At 51.2% G+C, this 18,681-nt stretch overlaps 1 protein-coding gene across 2 annotated transcripts in view; it reads right to left on the bottom strand.

Moving 5' to 3' along the window:
- The window catches only part of LOC135185557 (villin-1-like), a 91,700-nt gene that overhangs the window by 1,560 nt on the left and 71,459 nt on the right, over positions 1-18,681 (bottom strand). For both annotated transcript variants that reach the window (XM_064162354.1, XM_064162353.1), the window contains exons 10-19: positions 18,327-18,480; positions 12,574-12,674; positions 10,680-10,817; positions 9,231-9,389; positions 7,715-7,894; positions 5,286-5,431; positions 4,492-4,636; positions 3,660-3,848; positions 1,984-2,052; positions 870-1,130 (exon numbers count right to left, since the gene is read on the bottom strand). In XM_064162354.1, the coding sequence (XP_064018424.1) occupies positions 870-1,130; positions 1,984-2,052; positions 3,660-3,848; positions 4,492-4,636; positions 5,286-5,431; positions 7,715-7,894; positions 9,231-9,389; positions 10,680-10,817; positions 12,574-12,674; positions 18,327-18,480 (1,542 nt within the window). The remainder of the gene's footprint in view (positions 1-869; positions 1,131-1,983; positions 2,053-3,659; positions 3,849-4,491; positions 4,637-5,285; positions 5,432-7,714; positions 7,895-9,230; positions 9,390-10,679; positions 10,818-12,573; positions 12,675-18,326; positions 18,481-18,681) is intronic.

The following is an 18,681-nucleotide window of genomic DNA, read 5'->3' on the forward strand; positions in this document are numbered from 1 at the left end:
AAGCACAACCATCACCATGTGGGCATTGCCACAGGGCATTGCTGCTGGCCCAGCTATGGATCAGCTCTCAGGCTGGGGATGTTGGCCTTTTGGGGCAAGACATGGGCTGCAGAGAGTGAATAGAGATACTTCAACCAGGGCAAACCCACCTGAATGTCCTCTCACATGAAGCTGCTGCCCTTTGATGAGACCTGTGTGGCCAACTCGTATTGCCTTGGGCCTGAGCAGAACTTAGTAACCTAATCCCCCTCTACTCTGCCCTGCTGAGACCCCATCTTGAATACTGTGTTCAGTTTTGGGGTCCCCAGTTGAAGAGGGACAGGGATCTGCTGGGGAGGGTCCAGCAGAGGGCTGCGAGGATGATGAGGGGACAGGAGGGCATGGCTGATGAGGAGAGGCTGAGGGATCTGGGGCTGCTTAGTCTGGAGAGGAGAAGACTGAGAGGGGATTGAATCAATGTTAATAAGTATCTGAGGGCTGTCAGGAGGGGGGGGACAGGCTCTGCTCACTGCTCCCTGGGATAGGACAAGCAGCAATGGGTGTAAGCTGCAGCACAGGAGGTTCCAGCTCAACACAAGGGGGAACTTCTTTACTGTAAGGGGCCCAGAGCCCTGGCACAGGCTGCCCAGAGAGGTTGTGGAGTCTTCTTCTCTGGAGCCTTTCCAGGCCTGTCTGGATGTGTTCCTCTATGATCTGTGTTAGATTGTGTGGTCCTGCTCTGGCAGGGAGGTTGGACTGGATGATCTCCTTGGGTCCCTTCCAACCCTTGACACCCTGTGAGCCTGTGACCCTGTAAAGCCCTAGAGCACTTAGCCAGTGACTAAGTTCCAGGTTAAGCTACAAAGGCATCAACCCAGCAATGCTGTCACCTCTTTTTTAGTGGGATCCACTCCTTCTGGAAGTTCATCCACTGCCTTGTTCATCAGCACCTCTCGGGAGTAAATCCCATCCCCGTTGGGCAGCAGGGAAGGGCTGCTGGTGCTGGTGCTGTAGCTGTTGCTGGTGCTGTAGCTGTTGCTGGTGCTGTGGTTCAGGTGTGATTTATACTCTGGGGAAGCACTTGCTGTGCTTGCACCAGCTGAGATGGGTATGCTGAGGGTTGTCTTGTTCAGGTTGATGTTGTTAAGGTCCTGCCAAATGGAGAGAAACAGCTGAAGACAAGAGCCTCAGGCAGAGCCAGTTGGGGGTTATCCCAGATAACCCCACAGATGCTCTCTGCTTTCCACAGGAGACCACAGATGTGATCTTTCTCTCTGCTGGGGTTGAGGGCCTATTTCTGACACAAACTGTTGGCCTCTCTGAACTAAAACATTAGTCCAGCTCATCCACTGATGTTATATCTTGCTGTTTAGGCCTGCTAAAAGCACAGCACTGCTGGGAGCCCTTAGAAATAACTGAAGATACTTACAGCAGTCTCATTTGTCTCAAGATAACATCATAGAAAAGGGGATGTGGGAGGACAGAAGGTGAGATGAGATATCTAACTTCTGAATTCCCTGCATTCCCCTCCCTGATGCCCTCTTCCCTTGTTCAAAGCCCCTGCCACTTCCTCCCAGCCTTTATCCTGCCCCAGTCCAGGGCAGAACTGATCCTGTACGACAGTCATGTTGGGAACCTTATTCCCTCTGTGCTTTGTAAGATCTCCCACTCAGCTATGTCCTTCTTGAGCATGGGCCCCTGGGCCAGGGTCTCAGGAGCTCCATCACTGCAAGCTGCTCATACACCACTTAGGTGCACACCCCTCTGGCTGCCCACACTTTTGCATGTGTAGCTAAGAAAGCAGCTGGCCAGCCTCCTGCTCACACAGATGCCTCTGCACATCTCCCTTTGCTGTCCACAGGAGACCACAGATCTGATCTTGACAGCCTGAGGCCTCCATGCCTACTCTGATCACTGTGGCCTCTCCTGGCCATGGCCAGGTTGGGGATGCAGTGGTGTTCAAACTCAGGTGTTTGCCACCCCTCTGGTCAGGAAGCAACTCACCACTTTGATCTCGGATATAGCCGACACATCTCCCAGGCTGTTCTTCATCTCCTCGTAGGACTTGCCATCCTGAGGCAGAAGAGGCTTGTTAGGAAGCACAGGCCACCTTTAATTAGTACACACTCCTGCTCTCAAGTGGGGTCAGGAGATTGTATGAGCTTTAAAGTGCAGTGGTTTCCCTCGAGGTGGCAGTTGGTGCCTCCTGCAAACCCCAGCTCCTGGAGTCAGTAGACTGAGCCATAATCATAGAATCACAGAATCAAGCAGGCTGGAAGAGAGCTCTAAGCTCATCCAGGCCAACCTAGCACCCAGCCCTGGCCAGTCAACCAGACCATGGCACTAAGTGCCCCAGCCAGGCTTGGCTTCAACACCTCCAGCCACAGAGACTCCACCACCTCCCTGGGCAGCCCATTCCAATGCCAATCACTCTCTCTGACAACAACTTCCTAACAACATCCAGCCTAGACCTCCCCTGGCACAGCTTCAGACTGTGTCTTCTTGTTCTGTTGCTGGGTGCCTGGCAGCAGAGCCCAACCCCACCTGGCTATAACCTCCCTGCAGGCAGCTGCAGACAGCAATGAGCTCTGCCCTGAGCCTCCTCTGCTGCAGGCTGCACACCCCCAGCTCCCTCAGCCTCTCCTCACAGGGCTGTGCTCCAGGCCCCTCCCCAGCCTTGCTGCCCTTCTCTCAACACCTTCCAGCACCTCAACATCTCTCTTGAATTGAGGAGCCCAAAACTGGACACAGCACTCAAGGTGTGGCCTGAGCAGTGGATGTGAGGATGTGAGGAGGAAGTTTTTGGCAGAGAGAGTGATTGGCATTGGAATGGGCTGCCAAGGAGGTTGTGGAGGCACCGTCCCTGGAGGTGTTGAAGCCAAGCTTGGCTGGGGCACTTAGTGCCATGGTCTGGCTGATTGGCCAGGGCTGGGTGCTAGGTTGGGCTGGCTGAGCTTGGAGCTCTCTTCCAAGCTGGCTGACTCTATGATTCTATGACTTTCAAGATCCCTCCCAACTCAATCCCTTCTACGATCCTATGGCTTCTTTCTTTCTTTCCCTGTCACCTCCAGAGGCAGGTTTCCATTTCTGTCCAGCAAAGAGCTGGTGTTTCTAAATCAGCTTTTTCATAGAAGGCTTGCATGCAGGAACCCAGTGTGACCCTGCTCAGGAGCTCCTGGCCTTTGATGGGGAGCCTGCAAACCTGAACACGAGACCTGTCTGCTCACATCTTTCATTTCTCTGAAGTTTGTCCTTAAAGCTGGGTCATAATTTTCCCTCTGTGGCTGCACTTTGAAAAATGAACATTTTTTCCTCCCCACCAATTTTCTTTGTGAGACAGGATCATTCTCTTGTCACTATGAGCTTGATTTTACTACTGGCAGCTTTAACCCAACTTTGCTCAAACCACAAACCTGATTTGGGATCTAATCTGTCTTTAAAAACAAAAAATGTGGCTATTGTGAATTCCTGCTCTTGTGTTTGCAAGAGCCTCAGTTTCACCCAGCAGGTGCTTTTTGCTGGTGAAAGAGTAGGAGCTGCTCAGGCAGCATCAGGAAGCTGTGAAGCTCAGGGCATGTTTTGTCCCATGCAACACAGAGGATATGCTCACACTGACCATGAACACCCTTGAAGTGCTGCTGAGCACACATGCACAAGCTGAGGCTTTTCCAGCAACTTACACTCCACTTGTAGGGGTCCCAGGCATTGAACCAGCCTGTGAAGTTGAGGGGTTCATATCCCTGCTTCACCAGTATGATTGGAGTTGCCAAGTCTCTCCCTGCTGGATGGGTCTTGAGATACTCCTTAGCTGAGGCAATTGCCTCGTTCCTCTCGTATGTGTTGGAGCCTTTGCCAACCCAAAGGAAAATCTGCAAGCAGAGAAGGTGTTGAAGCTCAGTGAGCAGTCAGGACCTGTGCAGACACAGCTGTTTGTTCTCCCCTGCCAACTGGAGCAGAGAGAACACTACAGATGTTTCCCAACGCTCCTCTGGAATTTTCATCCTGGTTTTACACCCAGCCAAGAAAGATTCTGCTTTTGAGACAAGTGTGAAGCTAAAGATTTCAAGACATAGCTGCTGCATACTTCAGAGAAGCTCCTTTGACCCCAGTGGGCCAAAACTCCAGTGGCCTCGGGAAGCAACTTCCCCAGAGACAGTTTGGGAGGGTCTAAAGTAAGTCACCACCACTGGTGCTGGGGAATGAAGGGGAAGGTTTCTGGGTGCCATCCCCTTCTTCAGCTATCAAAGACTGGAGCAAGTAAAGCTCTTCTACCTTGGAGCAGAGCATGGAGCAGGTGTCTGAGTCTCCTTTCTGAAACAGGGCCAGCAGTACTACCCTACCCTTGTGTTTCATGCCAGGCTAAGAAGCATCAGACAGGCACCTGCTCATCTGAGCGAGGGTTTGGGGATGGGATGCCCTCAGCTTCACAGGGAATGATGGATTCAAACCAATTAAGCAATAACTTGTTTGAAAATATGTCTGGGGAGAAGGAGGGGGGGGTCTGGTGCTGACCTCTTCCCATGTGTCTAGCAGCATGACATCATCTTCATCCAAGTCCTCCTGGCAGAAGCCCACCACCTCTGTCATGATGAATCGGCCTGTCTGGTTGGAGCACTCGAAGAGGCGAGGCTGGTAGTGTGTGATCTTCTCCTGAAACCTTCCTCACACATGGCAAGGAAAGAAAAAGCAAGAGAGATGGAAGCCTTTCCCTCGTGGTTTGCTGTGGGGGCCCTGCCACTAGTTGCCATGACCTTGGTGGAAGAGTTTGGAAGGTGGTAACACTCATCCCAGGGCTTGACAATCAGGAGTGTAAGGCTTGGGGGCATTCTCAGAACATTTTAACTGTAATTTTTCCTCCACCCAAAGAAGGTAAAAGCAGAACTCTCCTCTCATTGTGGAGATGAGCCTGATGTCAGGTCAAAGGCACATCAGATCAGTTGGCTGCAGAGGAACCCATCACCTCTGCAGAGGGCTGGAGAAATCCAGGTTGTTCAAAAGCAGATTTAGTTTCAGCTTAAAGGGCTGACCATACAGCTAGAAGTGTCTGAATGAAGTGATCCATGTAGACCTTATGGCAAGGATTTACAGTGGGGAAAGGAGGACACAGCACAGCCTTGCCTGCAGGGTTTGGATCTGCAGCACCAAGAGGCATCTTGGCATTGCTTTCTGCCCCAGCTTTTAGTGACACTCTGATGTTGTTCTCCCTTTAGTGAGGACAAGGTACCAATGTGCACACCCATCTTCCTGCAAAGGTTTGACCCTTTGTTTCCTGGCTAAGCACAGAGGAGCAATGAGGTCATGCTTACCTCTTCTCACTGGCATAGGGTGCTTTGCCTCCCAAGGCTTCCCAGAACTCTGCTGGCTCTTGTCCTTCCAAAATGGTGTGCTTGTCCCGTTTGGAAATGATGTCAGCTACCATTTTGGCCATCTCCCTTTCATCTCCGCTGCATCCCTGTGTTCAGGAGAGAAGACTGAGGTGGATCTAGGCACAGACTGGCAAAATTCACCTGTGGGGGAAAGCTGGCCTGGTCCTACCCTCCTCTGGATAGTTTTAGACCTGCTAGAATGCTTTTGAGGGTCTCACCTGAGCTGGTCTTTGAAGGGACATTTGGTGTAGCCAGAGTGAAACTCATACAGTGGTTTGGAAGGGACTTTGAACATTATCTAGTCCAACCTTCCTGCTATGGTCAGGGACATCTTTTACTTTACCCAGGCACTCAAAGCCCCATTCCACCTGACCCTGAACATATGAAATAAAGGAGCACCTACAGCTTCTCTGGGCAGCCCTTCTGCTTCTGTTTGATCTGCCATCTCATCCTCAAACACATGGCTAAGGCAGGGCAGATGATTCTCTCTGATCCTGGCTAGTTTGTTACAGCTGGAGAACCCAGCCTGCTTTATTCATCAGGAAGCATCAGGTTAGGAGAACCCAAGATGAGTTCAAGCCTTGACCCAACAGGGCTGTGTTACTGCTGATCCACTGTGCTAGTCTGAGCCTAGCTAGAATGTTTTGGTGAGAAGAGTTAGATGCTAGGCTGTGAAAGGAAACAATGCTGATGTCTGCTGCACTCATAGGTTTGCTGAGAAGGATAAGAACAAGAAAATAAGATAAGAACTGTTGAGTTTGCTCTCTGGCTCTTGGGCTGCACTTTTCTCTCTCTGACCTAACTTGCTGCCTGACTAATCCTTCTGCTTCCTAACCCACCCTGGTCAACCCTCCAAATTCATCTTGAATGTAAGGCAAAGTCTTGGGGTAAGGTAGAGGGATGGGAAGAAGGTGGAAGGGCGGTTGGGAGCCCCTCCTGGGGACTCAGGTTTCTGGGAGGGCTGTTGTAGTTCTGTATTGCCTTTTTTAACTTGTCTATTTCTGTCTATATTGCAAATATCTGCTTGCATCTTGTGCTGAGCTGTCAATAGAAAGCTTCATTCAATTTCCAGAGTTGCTGAGCCTGGTCTGGGTGATTTTCTTAGGGGGGAGGGGGGCAGGGAACACCCAAACCATTACATCCTCTATGGATAGAACCTTCTCTTGGGAGCCTCCTCCCTTGAAATGAATGGGCTCCTGCACAAGGATACACCCCCACTGTGGACAGATTTCTTGCTAACAGAGGACATGACTTGATAACCATGAGCAACCTGTGCTGCAGAGTGTCCTTGAGTCCACCCCAGAGGCAGGAACTAAGACAGTGAAAACAATCCCCCACATGCAGCTGCAGGAGGCAGGGTCTGCTGACCACAGGAGGCTGACCCTACAAGTTGTATATATAAGTTTAACTTATCTGTACCTCACACATAGCCTTAAGCCTATCTGTGCCTTCCACATGCCCCAATCTTAACTAAGCCAGCTGTGCAGGCCTCTGCCAAGTTGGCATATAAGTCACTGTGTCACTGCAACAAAGATCATTATTGGAGAACAATGATCTAACCGTATTAGGGATCTGGGGGTGCTGATTGATACCTGCCTGAACATGAGCCAGCAGTGTGCCCAGGTGGCCAAGAGAGCCAGTGGCATCCTGGCCTGCATCAGCAATGGTGTGGCCAGCAGGAGCAGGGAGGTCATTCTGCCCCTGTACTCTGCACTGGTTAGACCACACCTTGAGTGCTGTGTTCAGTTCTGGGCCCCCCAGTTTAGGAGGGACATTGAGATGCTTGAGCGTGTCCAGAGAAGGGCAACGAGGCTGGGGAGAGGCCTTGAGCACAGCCCTACGAGGAGAGGCTGAGGGAGCTGGGATTGGTTAGCCTGGAGAAGAGGAGGCTCAGGGGAGACCTCATTGCTGTCTACAACTACCTGAGGGGAGGTTGTGGCCAGGAGGAGGTTGCTCTCTTCTCTCAGGTGGCCAGCACCAGAATGAGAGGACACAGCCTCAAGCTGTGCCAGGGGAGATTTAGGCTGGAGGTGAGGAGAAAGTTCTTCCCTGAGAGAGTCATTGGACACTGGAATGGGCTGCCCGGGGAGGTGGTGGAGTCGCCGTCCCTGGAGCTGTTCAAGGCAGGACTGGACGTGGCACTTGGTGCCATGGTCTGGCCTTGAGCTCTGTGCTAAAGGGTTGGACTTGATGATCTGTGAGGTCTCTTCCAACCCTGATGATACTGTGATGCTGTGATACTGTGGTATTGGTGCCACAGTTGTTACTCTGGGGTGCAACGCTGGCACCCCACAGCTCAGTGGATGCAGAAGACCCAAGCACTGCATCAGCTCCTTCAGCTGCCTCCTCTGAACTCACAGCAGTCTCACCTTCCCACACCACAGGTAGCAGACTTGGCTGGTTGTCAGCAGGAAGACGTCGTTGGAGTTGAGGGAGGAGGCTCGGGCCGGTACCTCCGTGGCCTTTGTGTTCATCTCATCCGTGCCCCTCACCTGGAAGAGGCGGATCGCCGGCTGGGGCGCGCCTGGCTGAGCCCGGCCTGTGCCGCCCTGCAAGGGAACACAGGAGGGATGGGACCGGCAGCTGGGGAGGGCATCGGCATCCAGGCTGCAACTGCTTTGAGGAAGAAGGTTCTTGACGTTACAACTTCCCACACTGCTGCAATGAGGGACCATGGTCCAGTTCTGGGCCCCTCAATTCAAGAGAGATGTTGAGGTGCTGGAAGGTGTCCAGAGAAGGGCAACAAAGCTGGTGAGGGGCCTGGAGCACAAACCCTATGAGGAGAGGCTGAGGGAGCTGGGGGTGTGCAGCCTGCAGCAGAGGAGGCTCAGGGCAGAGCTCATTGCTGTCTGCAGCTCCCTGAATGGAGGCTGTAGCCAGGTGGGGTTGGGCTCTGCTGCCAGGCAAGCAGCAACAGAAGAAGGGGACACAGCCTCAAGCTGTGCCAGGGTAGGTCTAGGCTGGATGTTGGGATGAAGTTGTTGGCAGAGAGAGTGATTGGCATTGGAATGGGCTGCCCAGGGAGGTGGTGGAGGCACCGTCCCTGGAGGTGTTCAAGAAAAGCCTGGCTGAGGCACTTAGTGCCATGGTCTGGTTGACTGGATAGGGCTGGGTGCTAGGTTGGGCTGGATGATCTTGGAGGTCTCTTCCAACCTGCTTGATTCTATGATTCTATGATTCTGCACAGAGCAGGGGAGGAAATCCAAATACCTTCTGCTTCCAGGTCAGAATGAAACCCACATGTGTCATAACTTCCACATTCCTCCCTGATCACTCCAAGCTTGGACCAGCTGTCACCAGTATGGTCAAGCTCAGTGTGAACAGATCTTAGTATCTACAGAGCATTTGCCATGTAAGCAGGACAAGGCAGCTGGACTCGGATTTCCAGCTGCCCTCACTGTAGCTGAACACCTGCCATAGATGTTGTAGGGTGGGAGTAGCTCTGAGAGCTGAGAGCAAACCCTCTCTTGCCCAGCCACTTGCAGTGTGTCTGCCACAGATGCTGGCAGCCAAAGTCATTAACGTGATATAATTCAGGCAGGGACACCTCAAATCATGCAGCTGTCTGAAGGCTACTCTGGAGCACCCTCTGGGTAGTGGTGTCTGCAATTTATAAGACTTTGAGGCAGAGCTGGAAAGGACATCACAGGTCATCATTCTGAGCTCAGGGGTGGACAGCTGAGTCTGAGCCAGTCCAGCACTGTGTTTACACAGATGGTGATCAAGACCACTTGGGAAGCAGTAGAGAAGTTCCACCTCTTCCACCTGCCAACCCATGCAGCCCTGGCAGGATGCTTTCCTGAACACCAGCCTGTTTTCCTGCACTGCTTGCATCACAGCTCCCGAGTGGTGGCTGGAGCCTGCCCCTCCCCTTGCCCACATTACCTCATAAATGACCAGCTTGCCCTTGAAGATGGCCAGGAAGTGGGTGGGCTCCTTGCCCATGGTCACGCGCACCTGCACGGCCTCGTCCCCGTGCTGCTTGTCCAGCTCAATGGCATGGAGGGCACAGGCAGTGACTTCGTCCACAGAGGCGTGGCGGCCCTGGGGGTGGAAGGTGCCACACGCAGCGTGGTAAGGTGCAGGCTGTAAGGCTCAGGCAAGGCAACACTTTGCCAGTCCCAAGCCCCGCATGCAACCACGTGAGAGTGGAGTTAAAGCTAGCAGGTGTTTCAACTCCAACTGTGCTCTGGATCTGGGGGCTCTGGCATCCCAGAGAATGGCTGAGAGCAGCCCTGAGGAACAGGACCTGGGGGTCTGGGCTGGTGAAAAGCTCAACAGGAGCCTGCAGGGTGAGTGCAGCCCAGACACAACCCTGTGCTGGGCTGCAGCAAGAACAGTGTGGGCAGCAGGGCAAGGGAGGGGATTCTGCCCCTTGGCTCTGCTCTCCTCACACCCCACCTGCAGTCCTGGGGGCAGCTCTGCAGCCCCCAGCACAAGCAGGACATGGAAGTGTTGGAGCCAGTGCAGAGGAGGCCACCAAGATGCTGAGATGGCTGCAGCAGCTCTGCTCTGAGCACAGGCTGAAAGAGTTGGGGCTGTGCAGCCTGGAGAAGAGAAGGCTTCCAGGAGACCTTGGAGTGGCCTTGCAGGATCTGAAGGGGATCTGCAGGAGGGCTGGGGAGGGACTATTGACCAGGTCTGGTAATGAGAGGATGAGGAGGAATGGGTTTGAAGTGGCAGAGGGGAGATTGAAAGTGGCTGTTAGGAAAGGGTTGTCAGCAAGGGTGATGAGACACTGGCACAGGTTGCCCAGGGAGGTTGTGGAGCACAGAAGCATCCAATGTGATTTTTGATCAAATTCTGTGATCTCCACAACCTTCCTGGAGGTGTTCAAGGCCAGGTTGGATGAGGCCTTGGGCAGCCTGTTCTAGAGGGAGGTGTCCCTGCCCATGGCAGGAGGTTGGAACTGGCTGATCCTTGAGGTCCCTTCCAACCTAAACCATTCTGTGATTTTCCAAGCTCCTCTCTGCATTCCAGGCAAAATAAACATACTTTGAAAGGCAAAACAGAGATATTCATTTACTCACAGGACTCCAGGACATGAGACTTTAGGGGACAATCTGAGAATGCGAAGTTTGACCTCAGCACTGTAAGCCCCAGGCACTATTTCTGCCTGACTTTGCTGGTGCTCAGTCTGATGCCAGCCTGGGCTCAGGGTCCATGCTGTGTGCAAAGCACAGCTTGGGGTATTTGCAAGGGACAACTGATGAGCAGGGGACTTATGAGTTCTTCTGGATGGTTGGGTTGGGATTTTTGTGTGCAATGGCTTCCTTCAGTTTCAGGCTAACAAGAAGACCCCAGCACAGCTTCTCCTGCTTTGGTTTGACCTACCTGCCACATGTAGAGGATATAGTGAGGCCTGCCTGATCTCAGGTAGGTGTACAGCACCAGGTAACAATCACCCCCATAGAACTGCCCATATGTCTTGGGATTCACTGGCTTCATTTCCAAGTCCTCAATTCTCCACACCTAGGGATAGAAACATCTTGGTCAGCAGCAGTGAAGTCAGTGTGCAGAGAGAGCACAGCAGGAGACCACTGAAGTTCAGGTGTTCAACTAGTAATAGAACTCTTCCCAACTAGTAATAGAACTCTTCCCAACTAGTAATACAACACTTCTCAAGTAGCAATACAGCTCTTCCCAGCTAGCAATACAGCTCTTCCCAAGTAGCAATACAACTCTTCCCAGCTAGCAATACAACTCTTCCCAAGTAGCAATACAGCTCTTCCCAGCTAGCAATACAGCTCTTCCCAGCTAGCAATACAGCTCTTCCCAGCTAGCAATACAGCTCTTCCCAGCTAGCAATACAACTCTTCCCAGCTAGCAATACAGCTCTTCCCAACTAGCAATACAGCTCTTCCCAAGTAGCAATACGACACTTCCCAACTAGCAATACAGCTCTTCCCAGCTAGCAATACAGCTCTTCCCAGCTAGCAATACAACTCTTCCCAGCTAGCAATACAGCTCTTCCCAGCTAGCAATACAGCTCTTCCCAAGTAGCAATACAACACTTCCCAACTAGCAATACAGCTCTTCCCAGCTAGCAATACAGCTCTTCCCAAGTAGCAATACAGCTCTTCCCAGCTAGCAATACAGCTCTTCCCAAGTAGCAATACAGCTCTTCCCAGCTAGCAATACAGCTCTTCCCAGCTAGCAATACAGCTCTTCCCAAGTAGCAATACAACTCTTCCCAGCTAGCAATACAGCTCTTCCCAAGTAGCAATACAGCTCTTCCCAAGTAGCAATACAGCTCTTCCCAAGTAGCAATACGACACTTCCCAAGTAGCAATACAACACTTCCCAGCTAGCAATACAACTCTTCCCAGCTAGCAATACAACTCTTCCCAGCTAGCAATACAGCTCTTCCCAAGTAGCAATACAGCTCTTCCCAAGTAGCAATACAGCTCTTCCCAAGTAGCAATACGACACTTCCCAAGTAGCAATACAACACTTCCCAGCTAGCAATACAACTCTTCCCAGCTAGCAATACAACTCTTCCCAGCTAGCAATACAGCTCTTCCCAAGTAGCAATACAGCTCTTCCCAGCTAGCAATACAACTCTTCCCAAGTAGCAATACAACTCTTCCCAAGCAGCAATACAACTCTTCCCAAGTAGCAATACAACTCTTCCCAGCTAGCAATACAGCTCTTCCCAAGTAGCAATACAACTCTTCCTCTCTGCTCTAGCTGCCAGCCTATGTTCTCCAGCTTGATTAAGTGCTCGCTGGCAAAGGCAGATCTCTCCTGTGACTGCCACAATACATGGACCTTCAGCAGTCAATGACCCTCAAGGAAGGGCAACCTCCAGGTCCCTCTCAGCTCCACAGCCCCTCTCTCAACCAGCTCCATCTTCTAAGGGAGGCCACAAGAATGAGAGTGGGCCCTTTGCTCTATGTAAGTTTGGTTGGTATGGACATCACTAGGAGACAGTGTGAGAAAGAGGTTGGCCATATCAGTCTCACGACCCACACACGTGGCAGGAGTCATCCTGGTGACTCTGCTTTGCTCCACTGGTCATGGGCAGGACGAGAAATTCCTCTGGGCTTGTTCTAACTGTTGCATTAGACTTTGTAAGCATTTGGCTCCAGCTGCAGCTGTGCTTCCTTGTTGAGGATGGTTGGGCACATCTTCAGAGCTCTGTGTGGCTGCTGAGTGTGAAAAGGTGGAGACATTTGGAAACACCACCAGTTACTGCATCCTCTGTCAGCAGAAGGAGCTCTCTCACCTCTATCTCCCCGGAGGCATCATCTACCATTCTCTGCTCAGCAGCTAGCTCTGGTCTGGCGTGGAGCTGAGTGACGTCAAACTTCACCTGCTCCACCTTGGCTGCATGCATTGGCAGAAGAGAAACGAGAACCAAATGAATGCACAGTAACACCCAAACCCCGTGCAGCAGTGAATAATGCACAGTAACACCCAAACCCCGTGCAGCAGTGAATAATGCACAGTAACACCCAAACCCCCTGCAGCAGTGAATGCACAGTAACACACAGACCCTCTGCAGCAGTGAATAATGCACAGTAACACCCAAACCCCCTGCAGCAGTGAATGCACAGTGACACACAAACCCTCTGCAGCAGTGAATAATGCACAGTAACACCCAAACCCCCTGCAGCAGTGAATGCACAGTGACACACAAACCCTCTGCAGCAGTGAATAATGCACAGTAACACACAGACCCTCTGCAGCAGTGAATGCACAGTAATACACAAACCCTCTGCAGCAATGAATAATGCACAGTAACACACAAACCCTCTGCAGCAGTGAATAATGCACAGTAACACACAGACCCTCTGCAGCAGTGAATGCACAGTAACACCCAAACCCCCTGCAGCAGTGAATAATGCACAGTAACACCCAAACCCCCTGCAGCAGTGAATGCACAGTAACACACAGACCCTCTGCAGCAGTGAATGCACAGTAACACACAGACCCTCTGCAGCAGTGAATGCACAGTAACACACAGACCCTCTGCAGCAGTGAATAATGCACAGTGACACACAGACCCTCTGCAGCAGTCAATGCACAGTAACACACAGACCCTCTGCAGCAGTGAATGCACAGTGACACACAAACCCTCTGCAGCAGTGAATGCACAGTAACACACAGACCCTCTGCAGCTGTGAATGCACAGTAACACACAGACCCTCTGCAGCAGTGAATGCACAGTAACACACAGACCCTCTGCAGCAGTGAATAATGCACAGTAACACACAGACCCTCTGCAGCAGTGAATAATGCACAGTAACACCCAAACCCCCTGCAGTAGTGAATGCACAGTAACACACAGACCCTCTGCAGCAGTGAATGCACAGTAACACACAGACCCTCTGCAGCAGTGAATAATGCACAGTAACACCCAAACCCCCTGCAGTAGTGAATGCACAGTAACACACAGACCCTCTGCAGCAGTGAATGCACAGTAACACACAGACCCTCTGCAGCAGTGAATAATGCACAGTAACACACAAACCCTCTGCAGCAGTCAATGCACAGTAACACACAGACCCTCTGCAGCAGTCAATGCACAGTAACACACAGACCCTCTGCAGCAGTGAATGCACAGTAACACACAAACCCTCTGCAGCAGTGAATGCACAGTAACACACAGACCCTCTGCAGCAGTGAATGCACAGGAACACACAAACCCTCTGCAGCAGTGAATGCACAGTAACACACAGACCCACTGCAGCAGTCAATGCACAGTAACACACAAACCCTCTGCAGCAGTGAATGCATAGTAACACACAGACCCTCTGCAGCAGTGAATAATGCACAGTAACACACAGACCCCCTGCAGCAGTGAATGCACAGTAACACACAGACCCTCTGCAGCAGTGAATAATGCACAGTAACACACAAACCCTCTGCAGCAGTGAATGCATAGTAGCACACAGACCCTCTGCAGCAGTGAATGCACAGTAACACACAAACCCTCTGCAGCAGTGAATAATGCACAGTAACACACAGACCCTCTGCAGCAGTGAATGCACAGTAACACACAGACCCTCTGCAGCAGTGAATGCACAGTGACACACAAACCCTCTGCAGCAGTGAATAATGCACAGTAACACACAGACCCTCTGCAGCAGTGAATGCACAGTAACACACAGACCCTCTGCAGCAGTGAATGCACAGTAACACACAGACCCTCTGCAGCAGTGAATAATGCACAGTAACACACAGACCCTCTGCAGCAGTGAATAATGCACAGTAACACCCAAACCCTCTGCAGCAGTGAATGCACAGTAACACCCAAACCCTCTGCAGCAGTGAATAATGCACAGTAACACCCAAACCCCCTGCAGCAGTGAATGCACAGTAACACACAGACCCTCTGCAGCAGTGAATGCACAGTAACACACAGACCCTCTGCAGCAGTGAATGCACAGTAACACACAAACCCTCTGCAGCAGTGAATAATGCACAGTAACACACAGACCCTCTGCAGCAGTGAATGCACAGTAACACACAGACCCTCTGCAGCAGTGAATGCACAGTAACACACAGACCCTCTGCAGCAGTGAATAATGCACAGTAACACACAGACCCTCTGCAGCAGTGAATGCACAGTGACACACAAACCCTCTGCAGCAGTGAATAATGCACAGTAACACACAGACCCTCTGCAGCAGTGAATGCACAGTAACACACAGACCCTCTGCAGCAGTGAATGCACAGTAACACACAAACCCTCTGCAGCAGTGAATGCACAGTGACACACAAACCCTCTGCAGCAGTGAATAATGCACAGTAACACACAGACCCTCTGCAGCAGTGAATGCACAGTAACACACAGACCCTCTGCAGCAGTGAATGCACAGTGACACACAAACCCTCTGCAGCAGTGAATAATGCACAGTAACACACAAACCCCCTGCAGCAGTGAATGCACAGTAACACACAGACCCTCTGCAGCAGTGGATGCACAGTAACACACAGACCCTCTGCAGCAGTGAATAATGCACAGTAACACCCAAACCCTCTGCAGCAGTCAATGCACAGTGACACACAGACCCTCTGCAGCAGTCAATGCACAGTAACACACAGACCCTCTGCAGCAGTGAATGCACAGTGACACACAAACCCTCTGCAGCAGTGAATGCACAGTAACACACAGACCCTCTGCAGCTGTGAATGCACAGTAACACACAGACCCTCTGCAGCAGTGAATGCACAGTAACACACAGACCCTCTGCAGCAGTGAATGCACAGTAACACACAGACCCTCTGCAGCAGTGAATAATGCACAGTAACACACAGACCCTCTGCAGCAGTGAATAATGCACAGTAACACCCAAACCCCCTGCAGTAGTGAATGCACAGTAACACACAGACCCTCTGCAGCAGTGAATGCACAGTAACACACAGACCCTCTGCAGCAGTGAATAATGCATAGTAACACACAAACCCTCTGCAGCAGTCAATGCACAGTAACACACAGACCCTCTGCAGCAGTCAATGCACAGTAACACACAGACCCTCTGCAGCAGTGAATGCACAGTAACACACAAACCCTCTGCAGCAGTCAATGCACAGTAACACACAGACCCTCTGCAGCAGTGAATGCACAGGAACACACAAACCCTCTGCAGCAGTGAATGCACAGTAACACACAGACCCTCTGCAGCAGTGAATAATGCACAGTAACACACAAACCCCCTGCAGCAGTGAATGCACAGTAACACACAGACCCTCTGCAGCAGTGAATGCACAGTAACACACAGACCCTCTGCAGCAGTGAATGCACAGTAACACACAGACCCTCTGCAGCAGTGAATAATGCACAGTAACACACAGACCCTCTGCAGCAGTGAATGCACAGTAACACACAGACCCTCTGCAGCAGTGAATGCACAGCAACACACAGACCCTCTGCAGCAGTGAATGCACAGTAACACACAAACCCTCTGCAGCAGTGAATGCACAGTGACACACAAACCCTCTGCAGCAGTGAATAATGCACAGTAACACCCAAACCCTCTGCAGCAGTGAATGCACAGTAACACACAAACCCCGTGCAGCAGTCAATGCACAGTAACACACAGACCCTCTGCAGCAGTGAATAATGCACAGTAACACACAGACCCTCTGCAGCAGTCAATGCACAGTAACACACAGACCCTCTGCAGCAGTGAATAATGCACAGTAACACACAAACCCTCTGCAGCAGTCAATGCACAGTAACACACAGACCCTCTGCAGCAGTGAATAATGCACAGTAACACACAGACCCTCTGCAGCAATCAATGCACAGTAACACACAGACCCTCTGCAGCAGTCAATGCACAGTAACACACAAACCCTCTGCAGCAGTGAATGCACAGTAACACACAGACCCTCTGCAGCTGTGAATGCACAGTAACACACAGACCCTCTGCAGCAGTCAATGCACAGTAACACACAGACCCCCTGCAGCAGTGAATAATGCACAGTAACACACAGACCCTCTGCAGCAGTCAATGCACAGTAACACACAGACCCTCTGCAGCAGTCAATGCACAGTAACACACAAACCCTCTGCAGCAGTGAATAATGCACAGTAACACCCAAACCCTCTGCAGCTGTGAATGCACAGTAACACACAAACCCTCTGCAGCAAACCCACAACCATCACACATGTGAGAAGCAGCTGGCCCATGGCTGCAAGAAGCCAGCTGTGCCAGCAGTAAGCCAGCTTTGACTCTGACTCTGGAATCTACAAGAGCTCACACACCCCAGCACTGACCTGCTAGAGGCTGGCAACTGCTCCTAGAGCATGTTCCACTGATCATTGCCTGCTAAAAACATTAGGTTCCTCCTGACTGGAAATTCATGATTGTTTTCCCCATCCATCCATCCATCCTTCCCTCCATTCAACATGCTGCTTTCAGCAATGAAATGGCTCCACTTCACCAGCTCACGATTAAAGAGAGGGAGTATGGACAGCAGAGAGACAGAGGTGGGGAGCAAAGGGAAAGAGATTTGTGGCTCTCAAGCTACTGTTGATGTTGATCTAGCATCTCTGTCACCAGCCTATCATTCACTGAGGAGTTCTCTCTCTTCAGTATCGTTTACTCTTTGGAGTTAATGCCCTGCGATCGTCGCTTCAGCAGCACAGTAACCGAGGCACCGTTTTGCACCTGGTGTAAATACAGATCAGTTCCATCGACCTGGCAGGGTCTTGGGTGAATGCCAGTGAAAATGACAGCAGAGGTTTGTTCAACACTTCCTTGTCAGGTTCAGCATTAGCCCTTTACCAAGAAAATTAGGAAGCCCTGCAAGTGTGAAATTGTGCATAACATTTTTCGGAGGAGAGCATCTCTTCTGCCAGCATCACCACTGGGAGTGAGAGGCAGCTTGGGTCGTATCAGAAGCCTCAAGGCATGAGAAGAATGTGCACTGGGTTTGTGTGCTAGTTTGAGCCTAGCTAGGATGTTTTGGTGGGAAGGATTAGATCACAGACTGTGAAAGAGAAACAAGGGCAATGTCTGCTTCACTCATAGGCTTGCTGAGAGGTATAAGAACAAGAATCCAAACATAGATAAGGCACTTCTGCTTGGGAGCTCTGAGCTGCATTTCTCTCTCTCTACTTCCTAATCCCCTGGCTGAACTTCCATTCTTCCTTTGGACTGGGGTAAGGTTGAGAGAGGTGGGAGAAGGTGGAAGGGTGGTTGGGAGCCCCTCCTGGGCACTCAGGTTTCTGGGAGGGCTGTTGTGTTTCTGTGCTATCTTTTACCTTGTCTATTTCTGTCTATAACTGTATACACTGCAAATATCTGCTTGTCTATTGTGCTGAGCTGTAAATATAAGCTACATCCAATTTCCAGAGCCAGCTGAGTCTAGTCTGGGTGATTTCCTCAGTGTGGGGGGGCAGGGAACACCCAAACCATCACAGTTTGCAGATACTGCAGGCAGGAGAGAGTTCATGTGAGTGATGTTGCCTCAGCTGCTGATTAGCACAGGCAGGACAGCCAAATCCAAGACAAATATGCTCACCGATTTTGCCTGTAGTGTAGACTTTGCCCAGCCCTTGTGTTTCATTCTTTTCTGTCCATCTCTGGAAGAGCTGCTTGAACATGGCTGATTCTGCTCCATCATTGATCACTTCAACGTTGGTGGATGAAGGATAGCCCTTGGCTTGGATAAAACCCTAGTGCAGTGGAAGAAGGACATGTTGAGTTTTTTAGAGACATCAGAAGAGGGATGTGGATCTGAAGCAGCTCAAAGACTGAATGCCTCCCAGCAAACACCAAGGGTAGGGATCCACCCCAAGACTTGCATTCAGACTCATGAATGGAGCTGTCTACAATCTCCTGGCTCAGGAGCAGTGTGGCCAGTAGGACAAGGGAGG

This window comes from Pogoniulus pusillus, chromosome 23, assembly GCF_015220805.1.
Source record: "Pogoniulus pusillus isolate bPogPus1 chromosome 23, bPogPus1.pri, whole genome shotgun sequence".
Lineage (NCBI taxonomy): Eukaryota > Metazoa > Chordata > Aves > Piciformes > Lybiidae > Pogoniulus > Pogoniulus pusillus.